Raw genomic sequence first — 12,880 nt, 5'->3', positions numbered from 1 at the left:
TTACCAACCGTCGAACAAGAAGAGCTTTGTTTCGAGGTGTTTTCTTTTGAATCATGGATTCAAGTTTTGTCCATAATTCAAAAGCATTTGTGTAGGTAGAGACATGTTCAAAGAGAGATCGGTCGACATACTTACGTATTACGGCAACCGCCTTTCTATTAAAAGTCTCCCATGCTTTATCATCCTTTCCTTCCGGCTTATCCTTCATGATGATGGGCTCATGCAAATCCTTACAATAAAGGTGATCTTCCATCATCGGTTTCCAATAAGAAAAATTGTCCGTCGTGAGCTTGAACATGTCACCTTCAAAGGTAACGGTTGCCTTCATCTTCACTTCTTCAAAGATAACGGTAACCTTACTCTGATACCAGCTGTTGGGAAAGATAGCGGATAATATTTTCTTCGGAAGGTTAAGATGAAATGTAGACAGTTAGTGTTTAAGATAACCTTCTTATTTTAGGAAAGGGATTTTCACTAAGGCTTATGTTTGGAGATTTCTTAAAGACTCTTAGAACTCTTTATGAAAGTTTTTTCTCTATTCTTTTTCTTGATTCTTGGATGATATAAATGGTGCTAAGCACCCCTATTTACACAAGTGAAAAAGTAAACTCTAACATGTTCTAGATTTCTCTAAATTATTATCTTATTTCAAGATATTTAACATTAATTATTCTACTCCATAACTTTCTCTTTTTCTTCTCCATAATTCTAGATAATTTTTTCTCTTTGTGCTCATTTTTTGGACTCTTAATATGGATCACAATTTTAGGTTTTGGGGGTAACTGAGGAAAAACCAACAGTTTGAGTAAGTTTATTTAAAATTTACGTATTCTCGTAATTTGATAAAATATATGATTAAACATTACTTTTTAAATAGCATCAAGTATTTAAAAGATAATCAAAGTAACTCCTGAGTGCTAAAATCGAATCAAGAGCAATAAAAATCGAGACAACCAAAACCTGTTGATCAACTGAACCAAGCCATCACGATAGTGATTTTTTTTTTCTTTGTTTTTTGTAACGATAGTGATTAATTAAAAAGAACAATTTGTTAGAACACGTGGAATTGAAAAATACGTATGCACCATACAACAAGAACCAGCTAAATCAGAGATCAAACTCAAAACAAAAATAAAAACAACAATAGAGGAAAGAATGAAGGAAGATCAGAGTGCATCCGGTATCAGATAGACCGCAGTTCAATTAGAGTTAATACATTTCCAGTTAAACCAAAAAAAAGAAAGAATTAAAAATAATCATGTGTCCCCTCAAAGAGAAGTGTGATCAGTGTCCACCGTAACATAACCGGTTCTTTTAATAGTGCTTGTCTCCATTTCCCGTGTGGTTCGACCCTCAGTGCTCCAACCGGTCGAGTACAAATCATACTCACTAGTTGGATTGCTATACTCACTGCTTTCACTGTACTCTTGAGTCCCAAGTGCCTTTCTTCTTAACTTGTTGATTCCTTCATTGTCCTCGCTCATGTCATAATCTGTGCTTCCTCCATATGAGCTATACACATTGCTGTCACCCGGTTTGATCCCTTGGTTCAAATCTGACGGTGATATGTTTCCTTCTAGAACACGCGTAACCTGCTCGTTTTTTTTGACACAATCACTCATTCGATTAGCATTATCAACATTTTAAATGACCAATATTGGCAAAGTGAAAAACAAAATCAAATGCAGCTAAGAAAACATATTTCCTCATTGTTCGATCAAGTCAGTTTTTATACTATAAAATATTTTTAATTAGAACTAGTTACTTATATATTTTCTTTGTAATTTGTGTATTTACCACCAAAAACTTTTGACTAAATTGACTACCTTTGGTGCTAGTTCAGTATACATAATTGAAAACCGAAGAGCCGCTAAAAGAAAAGTATGATTGACTTGCCTGGTCCATTCGAGGTCTGCGACGAGCTGAATGGCGAACACAAGTTGCAGCACAAGCAACCATACGAGCCATCTCTTCTCTATCATACTCATTATTCAGCTTTGAATCAACCAAACCTTCAAAGTTGCTTTCCTCAAGAGCTCTTGTAAGCAATGGTCGTGCCTGTTCAAATTATATACACATAGCTTTTGCGTTATTCAACTGTCAAATCGTAATACAAATCATGTGAATATGTTAGATTATTTTCACTATATTGATTACCCAATCAACTAAGCTGTTATCTGCATAGGCATTGTTTACATCAACAGGGCGACGCCCGGTTATTAGCTCCAAAAGTACAACACCAAATGAGAAAACGTCAGACTTTTCTGTGAGCTTTCCACTAGCAGCATATTCAGGAGCCAAATACCTAAAGTACCAAAAAACAAAATTAAAAGATTTGAAGACGCTTTGCAAATTGTACATATGTACATATTTTGCTTGAAGATTCTTTTACCCAAAGGTTCCCATCACGCGTGTAGATACATGAGTGTTTGTATCCAAGGCAATCTTGGCAAGACCAAAATCAGCAACCTAAAAGATAGAAGAGAGCTAGTGACACAATACAAACAAACTTCACCTAAATATAGTGCTAAGTTACATACATGTAACGCTTTAATGAAAATACATATATAAGAAAAGATAAATTATACATTTATACCTTTGCTTCAAACTTGAAATCAAGCAATATGTTTGCCGCCTTGATATCACGGTGGATGATTTTAGGATTACCTGCAAATTATATATGAATGTCTTGTATATTTTAAACAGTTATACATATTTTTTCATACCATATATAGTACTTACAATTTTCATGAAGATACGACAATCCTTTGGCAGAACCAACAGCAATCTTCAATCTTGAGCTCCATGCTAGTGGAGGCCGTCCCTTCCCTGTCACAAGATCAATTCCCCAAAGAAAAAGAAACATCAATAATATAAAACATTAAAGCATATGTAAAATCATAGAAGAGTTTAGTGTTTGTCTAACCATGGAGGTGAAACTCGAGAGTGTTGTTCGGAGCAAACTCATAGACAAGCAATCTTTGCGCATCAGCGATGCAATAACCGACAAGAGCAACCAAATGCCTGTGGTGAACTCGGCTAATGATCCCTACCTCTGCCTGAAACTCTCTCTCCCCCTGAGCACTCCCAGATTTCAACTGTTTCACAGCAATTTCTTTTCCATTACGCAATATACCTCTGTAGACATATCCGAACCCGCCTTGACCCAACCAATTGGCCTCAGGGAATCCATTAGTGGCTCTAGCTAGCTCCTCGTAAGTGAAAGTGCCTTGATAGATGCCTAGTACAAGCCCTGGAGATGGTGGAGGATGAACTGCATTATCCGAGTAGTTTGAGTCGTAGCCACCACTGCTGCTGCTGCTCATGCCCCGCGGACGTGGTGGTGCAGAGGGAGGGTTTGGGTGTTGCGGTGACGTCAACCCGTGATCTGATGGTTGTGATGCACTTTGTTGCTTCTGTGCACCGTAAGGGCCTGAGATAAAATGGGACATGAAATATTGAAATATGAAAATGGTTTCTCTATAGATCTATCATCCATGTACACGAAATCTAAAACGCAAGTTTGAAGACGTCTATAAATGAAATCCAATTTTCAGACCATGCATGCATAATAATATGTTTAATTTAGAAACAAGAAGATGTAGATTAAATCATAGAAATGAGGAAAATATGGTTCAAGATTTGATTTCTTGGTTTAGTCTAATTGAGATTTTTGTTTTACCATTGGGACCAGGAGGTGCTTCTTCATCTCTTCGTCGTTTCTTCTTACACAAGAAAAAGAAACAAATCAAAGTCAATGCTACAAGCAGAGCTACTCCTCCGATGGCTATTCCAACTACCACTCCCGTTGATAATCCTCCGGGAGAAGAAGCCGGAGGCGGTGGAGAAAAGCCTGGGGTGATAGATGGAATTCTAGGAGATCCTCCGCCTGAGGGCCTCGGTGGAGGTGGAGGGCTCCGAGTTACCGGCCGAGGCAGAGGGGGTGTGGAGGGAGATGGGGGAGACGGAGGCGAAGGAGAAGAAGGCGGAGGATCAGTGAATGGCGGCGGTGGAGAAGGGGTCAAAGGTGTTGGAGTGGCGGGAAACGGTGGCGGAGGAGAAGGCGGCAAGGGAGAAGACAGAGGTGGAGGCGTCAAATCGGTGGATGGCGACGGAGGAGGCGGCGTCACAGGAGTTGTAGGAGGAATGGCGGTACGCGGTGGCGGAGGCGGCGTTAGGGGAGTTGTGGGAGGATCGGCGGTAGGCGGCGGAGGAGGTAAAATATAATGTAAAGTCTGTGTTTATTCATCAACCAATCTTGGTACTTATACAACGAGAATATAGAATCTATGAACGTGGAGATAAACCTAAGTCCCTAGTATATAGGAATACATCATTCTCCCTTTAGGAGGTATCACGGGAGTTGTAGGAGGTGTGGCGGTAGGCGGCGGAGGAGGTAAAATATAATGTAAAGTCTGTGTTTATTCATCAACCAATCTTGGTACTTATACAACGAGAATATAGAATCTATGAACGTGGAGATAAACCTAAGTCCCTAGTATATAGGAATACATCATTCTCCCTTTAGGAGGTATCACGGGAGTTGTAGGAGGTGTGGCGGTAGGCGGCGGAGGAGGTAAAATATAATGTAAAGTCTGTGTTTATTCATCAACCAATCTTGGTACTTATACAACGAGAATATAGAATCTATGAACGTGGAGATAAACCTAAGTCCCTAGTATATAGGAATACATCATTCTCCCTTTAGGAGGTATCACGGGAGTTGTAGGAGGTGTGGCGGTAGGCGGCGGAGGAGGTAAAATATAATGTAAAGTCTGTGTTTATTCATCAACCAATCTTGGTACTTATACAACGAGAATATAGAATCTATGAACGTGGAGATAAACCTAAGTCCCTAGTATATAGGAATACATCATTCTCCCTTTAGGAGGTATCACGGGAGTTGTAGGAGGTGTGGCGGTAGGCGGCGGAGGAGGTAAAATATAATGTAAAGTCTGTGTTTATTCATCAACCAATCTTGGTACTTATACAACGAGAATATAGAATCTATGAACGTGGAGATAAACCTAAGTCCCTAGTATATAGGAATACATCATTCTCCCTTTAGGAGGTATCACGGGAGTTGTAGGAGGTGTGGCGGTAGGCGGCGGAGGAGGTAAAATATAATGTAAAGTCTGTGTTTATTCATCAACCAATCTTGGTACTTATACAACGAGAATATAGAATCTATGAACGTGGAGATAAACCTAAGTCCCTAGTATATAGGAATACATCATTCTCCCTTTAGGAGGTATCACGGGAGTTGTAGGAGGTGTGGCGGTAGGCGGCGGAGGAGGTAAAATATAATGTAAAGTCTGTGTTTATTCATCAACCAATCTTGGTACTTATACAACGAGAATATAGAATCTATGAACGTGGAGATAAACCTAAGTCCCTAGTATATAGGAATACATCATTCTCCCTTTAGGAGGTATCACGGGAGTTGTAGGAGGTGTGGCGGTAGGCGGCGGAGGAGGTAAAATATAATGTAAAGTCTGTGTTTATTCATCAACCAATCTTGGTACTTATACAACGAGAATATAGAATCTATGAACGTGGAGATAAACCTAAGTCCCTAGTATATAGGAATACATCATTCTCCCTTTAGGAGGTATCACGGGAGTTGTAGGAGGTGTGGCGGTAGGCGGCGGAGGAGGTAAAATATAATGTAAAGTCTGTGTTTATTCATCAACCAATCTTGGTACTTATACAACGAGAATATAGAATCTATGAACGTGGAGATAAACCTAAGTCCCTAGTATATAGGAATACATCATTCTCCCTTTAGGAGGTATCACGGGAGTTGTAGGAGGTGTGGCGGTAGGCGGCGGAGGAGGTAAAATATAATGTAAAGTCTGTGTTTATTCATCAACCAATCTTGGTACTTATACAACGAGAATATAGAATCTATGAACGTGGAGATAAACCTAAGTCCCTAGTATATAGGAATACATCATTCTCCCTTTAGGAGGTATCACGGGAGTTGTAGGAGGTGTGGCGGTAGGCGGCGGAGGAGGTAAAATATAATGTAAAGTCTGTGTTTATTCATCAACCAATCTTGGTACTTATACAACGAGAATATAGAATCTATGAACGTGGAGATAAACCTAAGTCCCTAGTATATAGGAATACATCATTCTCCCTTTAGGAGGTATCACGGGAGTTGTAGGAGGTGTGGCGGTAGGCGGCGGAGGAGGTAAAATATAATGTAAAGTCTGTGTTTATTCATCAACCAATCTTGGTACTTATACAACGAGAATATAGAATCTATGAACGTGGAGATAAACCTAAGTCCCTAGTATATAGGAATACATCATTCTCCCTTTAGGAGGTATCACGGGAGTTGTAGGAGGTGTGGCGGTAGGCGGCGGAGGAGGTAAAATATAATGTAAAGTCTGTGTTTATTCATCAACCAATCTTGGTACTTATACAACGAGAATATAGAATCTATGAACGTGGAGATAAACCTAAGTCCCTAGTATATAGGAATACATCATTCTCCCTTTAGGAGGTATCACGGGAGTTGTAGGAGGTGTGGCGGTAGGCGGCGGAGGAGGTAAAATATAATGTAAAGTCTGTGTTTATTCATCAACCAATCTTGGTACTTATACAACGAGAATATAGAATCTATGAACGTGGAGATAAACCTAAGTCCCTAGTATATAGGAATACATCATTCTCCCTTTAGGAGGTATCACGGGAGTTGTAGGAGGTGTGGCGGTAGGCGGCGGAGGAGGTAAAATATAATGTAAAGTCTGTGTTTATTCATCAACCAATCTTGGTACTTATACAACGAGAATATAGAATCTATGAACGTGGAGATAAACCTAAGTCCCTAGTATATAGGAATACATCATTCTCCCTTTAGGAGGTATCACGGGAGTTGTAGGAGGTGTGGCGGTAGGCGGCGGAGGAGGTAAAATATAATGTAAAGTCTGTGTTTATTCATCAACCAATCTTGGTACTTATACAACGAGAATATAGAATCTATGAACGTGGAGATAAACCTAAGTCCCTAGTATATAGGAATACATCATTCTCCCTTTAGGAGGTATCACGGGAGTTGTAGGAGGTGTGGCGGTAGGCGGCGGAGGAGGTAAAATATAATGTAAAGTCTGTGTTTATTCATCAACCAATCTTGGTACTTATACAACGAGAATATAGAATCTATGAACGTGGAGATAAACCTAAGTCCCTAGTATATAGGAATACATCATTCTCCCTTTAGGAGGTATCACGGGAGTTGTAGGAGGTGTGGCGGTAGGCGGCGGAGGAGGTAAAATATAATGTAAAGTCTGTGTTTATTCATCAACCAATCTTGGTACTTATACAACGAGAATATAGAATCTATGAACGTGGAGATAAACCTAAGTCCCTAGTATATAGGAATACATCATTCTCCCTTTAGGAGGTATCACGGGAGTTGTAGGAGGTGTGGCGGTAGGCGGCGGAGGAGGTAAAATATAATGTAAAGTCTGTGTTTATTCATCAACCAATCTTGGTACTTATACAACGAGAATATAGAATCTATGAACGTGGAGATAAACCTAAGTCCCTAGTATATAGGAATACATCATTCTCCCTTTAGGAGGTATCACGGGAGTTGTAGGAGGTGTGGCGGTAGGCGGCGGAGGAGGTAAAATATAATGTAAAGTCTGTGTTTATTCATCAACCAATCTTGGTACTTATACAACGAGAATATAGAATCTATGAACGTGGAGATAAACCTAAGTCCCTAGTATATAGGAATACATCATTATCCCTTTAGGAGGTATCACGGGAGTTGTAGGAGGTGTGGCGGTAGGCGGCGGAGGAGGAGGCGTCAGGGGAGGTACAGGAGGAATGACGGTAGGCGGGAGAGGAGGTGACGGAGTAGCACTCGGAGACGGCGCCGATGACATCTCTTCCCACAAGTTTAAAAAAAAACTAAGCCCCAGAAGTAGAAAATGGAGAATGATGAAAAAACGGGGGAAAGATATGTATGTGACTGCTACCACCTAGACGTGAGTTGAGTACGGACAATGGAGATGTTCTGGGGACAGACGATTCTGTCCATGTCATTTTATCGGTTTATTTATTTTGGAAAATATATAAATGCACTTTATGGTCATTTAAAATTCAAAACAAAAAGCCTTTGGTCAAAAAATATATACAGTATATACAGACGAACTCCTCAACATTTACTATTTCTTTCAATATCAAATTTATGACGAATTCTTCTAAGACTATATTATATTGGATAGTGTATAATGCGTACCAGATGCATGTATTGTTGGAATTTAAACCGGTTTATAACGATTTATAAATCTATTTATAAATCTATTTATAAATTTATTTTGTTTAGAATCCATGTTAATACTGAAATAATTCTAAATCTTACAGTTTTGAATATATTTGGTTATTCGCCGCGGAAAGATGAATAAACCAAATCGAGATTTCAAGCACTCCAAACGTCGTGCATCTACCGGTATCCCCACGCACACAAACTAGATCGATACGGGATGCTAGTGCCGTAAGAATGTGACAACGAACGGTTCGTCTCTAATTCTCTTAGTTTAGGTTACGGTTTATGTCTCTCTATTTTATTAACACAACACCTTGTGTCTTTTTATAATACACGTACAATAACCTTAATTAAAGGTTAATAGGCTTAGCCCAATCTAAGAAGAGATTACATTAATCATTCTTCTCGTGTAATTGCAAACGAGCATAACACATATGCATATATACATATAACATTTTATATTGTACATATCGTATTACTTTAAACCTAGAATATTATTGAAGTAGTTTGCTTAGGTGTGGCACCCTATAGGATCATATAAAATTAGTAATGAATTCTCAATAGATTATAAGCGGCTTCTAGCAAAACATTACAACCACATAATTTTATATGATTGTCAAAGCTCATGACTTTAACAAGAGTAAGTACAAATGATTTTAGGACATTCCCAACAATCTCCCACTTGTACTAGAATCATCTATTCTTATAATCCCCTTGTCTCTATATCTCGATCTCAGCATAAGACAAGAACTTTTGTCATCCTTATTAAGCTAGATCACGTTTATCGAACTCTGATTTATACTGATAAAACAAACGACTGACATTCACCTCGTTTGAGCATGGCCATGCATTTCTCAGTGTCAAATCTTCGATAGGCCCAGAGATATTTATCTCCCGTTATATGGGAGGGGCAAATCCCATCTTGTTCCATCCATGCTCCTTACAAACTTCATAGAACACCTAATCAATGCCTTTATAATCACCAGTTACGGCTGACGTTTGACAAGGTCAAAGTGCACTAATCCACAAGTAAAGAATCATGATGAACTCAGGTTTAAGGACAATACTCTGTAGTCGTAATGAGAAACTCTTATGACACTCATATAACATTCTTGTAGAGTTTTCATAGCGGGTCAGTCCGATCATGTGTTCTCTAACACATATCCATGTGATTGACTTCAATACCACATATTGAATTGACTCCATGAAACTTAGTCATCAACCACCTCACATACTAGCCATTCATGGTTATTAATGTCCCACGTTAACAACCTTGACTAGGAACCTCAATAATTTATACCATTTTCACCAATAGGGTTCATGACCAAGTCACGTACTTGATGACCAATAAGAATGATATAAATTATTTTGAGACATTTATTTAATTATCCAATAATAGAATAAATCTGAAACAATTTCATTAATTTGAAAACATAACTAATGTATGTTAATATGAACATCATATCATAAAAATAAAGCCTCCCACTAAAATCAAGATCACATCTTAAGATATTAAATATCCATGCCTGCAGTATAACTCTTATATTTAGACCATGGAAGAGGCTTGGTCAATGGATCAACAACATTTGCATCCATTGAGACTATGCTATGGTGCTTTGCTTGGAACTCTTAACTCACCGCTCCTCCAATAAGACAAAAGATGAAACCAGATTGTGATCGGAAATCATCTTTGTTTGTCTGAAAAACTGGCATCGCTGTAACCACTTACAACAAGCTCATCACTTTCTTCATAGACCAAAAACTTACCTTTAATATTTCTCAAATACTAAGGATAGTCTTGACTTCTATCTAGTGACTTTCACCTGGATCAGATTGGTATCGACTCGTCATGCTCAAAGCACATGCAACATCTGGACGAGTACAGAGCATAACATACATGATAGATCCTATAGCAGAAGCATATGGGATTCTACTCATTCTCTCTCGCTCATCGTGTGTCGAAGAACACTGAGTCTTGCTAAGAGTTATGCCATGACTTTCTTGGAATCATGCATCGATATAAGTGTCTTGACATAATCCAATAGTCTTATTTAATCTATCTCTATAGATTCTTATTCCAAGGATATATGTATCATTTTCCATGTCTTTCATTAAGAAACAACCTCAAAGTATGTCATCTACATACAACACCAAGGAAAACTGCGGTCCCACTAGTCTTCTTGTAAACGCAAGGTTCTTCTTTATTTCTAATGAAATCAAACTCTTTGATTGCCTCATTAAAACGAAGATTCCAACTCCGAGATGCTTGCTTCAAGTAATATACGTAGGTTCATCACTCTCTATTATCAATAGATCATGATGATCCGTCACCCAAACCTCATATCTATCAGGTTCGTGACGTGTCCTTTCGGACCTACGCACTTCAGGTTCCACAGGTGTAGATTCTACGACTCTTCGTAAATCTAATTGATCATCTTCTTAAGATGATGAACCCATCTCATGTGTTTCTCGAACTTCTTCGAGTTGTACTTTACTCCTACTGTTCATCTTAGAAAGAAATTATCTCTAAAGAAAAACACCACTATGAGCAACAAACACTTTGTTCTCGGTGGGGTAATAAAAGTAATAATCTTTGGTTTCTTTAGGACAACCAATGAAGTAGCATTCATCTGATTTAGGTTCAAGCTTATCAGTAAACATATGTTTGACATAAGCATTAGAACCTCAAATTTTCAGAAAAGACAGATTTGGAACCTTTCCAATCCACATCTCATATGGTGTCTTCTCAACTGATTTTTATGGACAACTATTTAGTGTAAATGCAGACGTTTCTAGAGCGTATCTCCAAAAAGATGGTGAAAGATCTGTATGATTCATCATAGACCTAACCATATCCAATAAAGTTCAGATTTCTCCTTTCGGACACACCATTCCACTGTGGTGTTCCTGGAGGAGTGAGTTGTGAATCAATTCAACATTCTCTCAGATGATCATTAAACGCTTGACTCAAATATTCTCCACCTCGATCAGATCGAAGAGCTTTTATTTTCTTGTCAAGCTGATTTTGTACTTCATTCAGACTTATGTTTCATTAGATAAACATAACCATATCTACTGAAGTCGTCAGTAAATGTAATGAAGTACTGATAGTTTCCTCTAGCATGTATACTCATTGGTCCACATACATCAGTATGTATAAGTTCCAACAAGCCTTTGGCTCTTTCACCGTGTCCAGTAAAAGGAACCTTAGCCATTTTATCCAATAAACAAGATTCACATTTTTCATATGATTCATAATCAAATGAGCTCAAAAGTCCATCACTATGAAGCTTTTGAATGCATTTTTCATTTATGTGGCCCAAACGACAATGCTAAAGAAAAGTATGATTCGTGTCGTTAGACTTGAATCTTTTGGTACTGATATTATAGACAGGCACGCTTTGGTCTAGAATATAAAGTCCATTCTCTAATGGACCGCTACCATAAAAGATATCATTACGATCAAAGGAACACATTTGTTTTTGAACGAAAATTGAAATCCTTCCAAATCCAAACAAGGAATGAAAATAATATTCCTACTTATAGCAGGTACATAGTAGCAATTCTTAAGTTCTATAACCAAGCCTGAAGGCAAAGACAAGTGAAATGTTCCCACGGCTAATGCAACAACTCTTGGTCCATTTTCCACGCGTAGGTCCACTTGACCTTTCTCCAAAATTCTACTATTGCTTAGGCCATTCATATTCGTACAAATATGAGCCCCACATCCGGTACCCAATACCCATGAAGTAGAACCAGAAGTAGTAACATTTACTTCTATAACATAAATACCCCTAGACGCTGTTTCAAAAGTCTTTTTCATTTTCAGATCTTCCAAGTAGGGTTTAAACTCTTGTTTGAGAACAATTCTCGGGTTTTGATACCATTAGAGGAAATTTGATCCATTGAATTTGTCCTTCTTAAGGACACATCGCAATGAAAATGGGTTGTGAGGAATTAACATTGCTGGAATAGAAGAATAGCAAATATTAATATAATGTTCAGGAATCAGAGAAATCTCAACAATTAAAAAAACTCATATTATATTCAAACCAATATCCTCAAATGAATATAATAATCCAAGATCCATATTTCACTAAAATTCGAGTGAGTTTTGGCCCATTGCCCGAATGTATAGCTATTTAGGTAAGCAAATATAATTCTTGGTTGTGGGAACCGAAATTCGCACTGTTGATTTCCGTTTAACTTAGGAAACTCAAAACCGTTTTGATAACCTAGTCAAGTAAACCAGTCTTATATTCATATGGTAACCGTTACCATCTACTTCACTTATGTAACTGCAGACACCTTGCTTTGGCAAACTCATCTTACAACGAAACAAGCCTTGATAGTTGATAAGATTGGGTAGACATCAAAAGTACTTGAAATTAATTGACGAACAAATTTTAATTCAATTTTAACTTATATTTAAAATTTATATCTAATATAAATATAAATATAACTAATACATATCTTATATGTATTTTAATTGAATTATAAATAATTAAATTAATTTAATCTATTAGAATAATTAATTATTTATATATTTTATTTTAGAATTTAATCTAATTAAAATCTAATCAAACGACCAAACCA

General features: G+C 37.8%; 1 protein-coding gene across 1 annotated transcript; it reads right to left on the bottom strand.

Annotated features, from left to right (window-relative positions):
- Positions 1-1,148: 1,148 nt before the first annotated feature.
- On the bottom strand, positions 1,149-7,901 carry LOC106336913 (proline-rich receptor-like protein kinase PERK2). The gene is made up of 9 exons (XM_013775893.1): positions 7,779-7,901; positions 3,683-4,235; positions 2,927-3,433; positions 2,743-2,829; positions 2,597-2,667; positions 2,393-2,469; positions 2,158-2,305; positions 1,897-2,058; positions 1,149-1,592 (listed from the first exon to the last, which is right to left on the bottom strand). The coding sequence occupies exons 1-9, from the start codon at positions 7,899-7,901 to the stop codon at positions 1,269-1,271; spliced, it is 2,052 nt and encodes a 683-aa protein (XP_013631347.1). The 3' UTR covers positions 1,149-1,268.
- Positions 7,902-12,880: the final 4,979 nt, after the last annotated feature.

This window comes from Brassica oleracea, chromosome C1 (assembly GCF_000695525.1).
Source record: "Brassica oleracea var. oleracea cultivar TO1000 chromosome C1, BOL, whole genome shotgun sequence".
Lineage (NCBI taxonomy): Eukaryota > Viridiplantae > Streptophyta > Magnoliopsida > Brassicales > Brassicaceae > Brassica > Brassica oleracea.
Note: the sequence above shows the minus strand (reverse complement) of the source record. Positions and strands in the feature narration are given on the sequence as shown.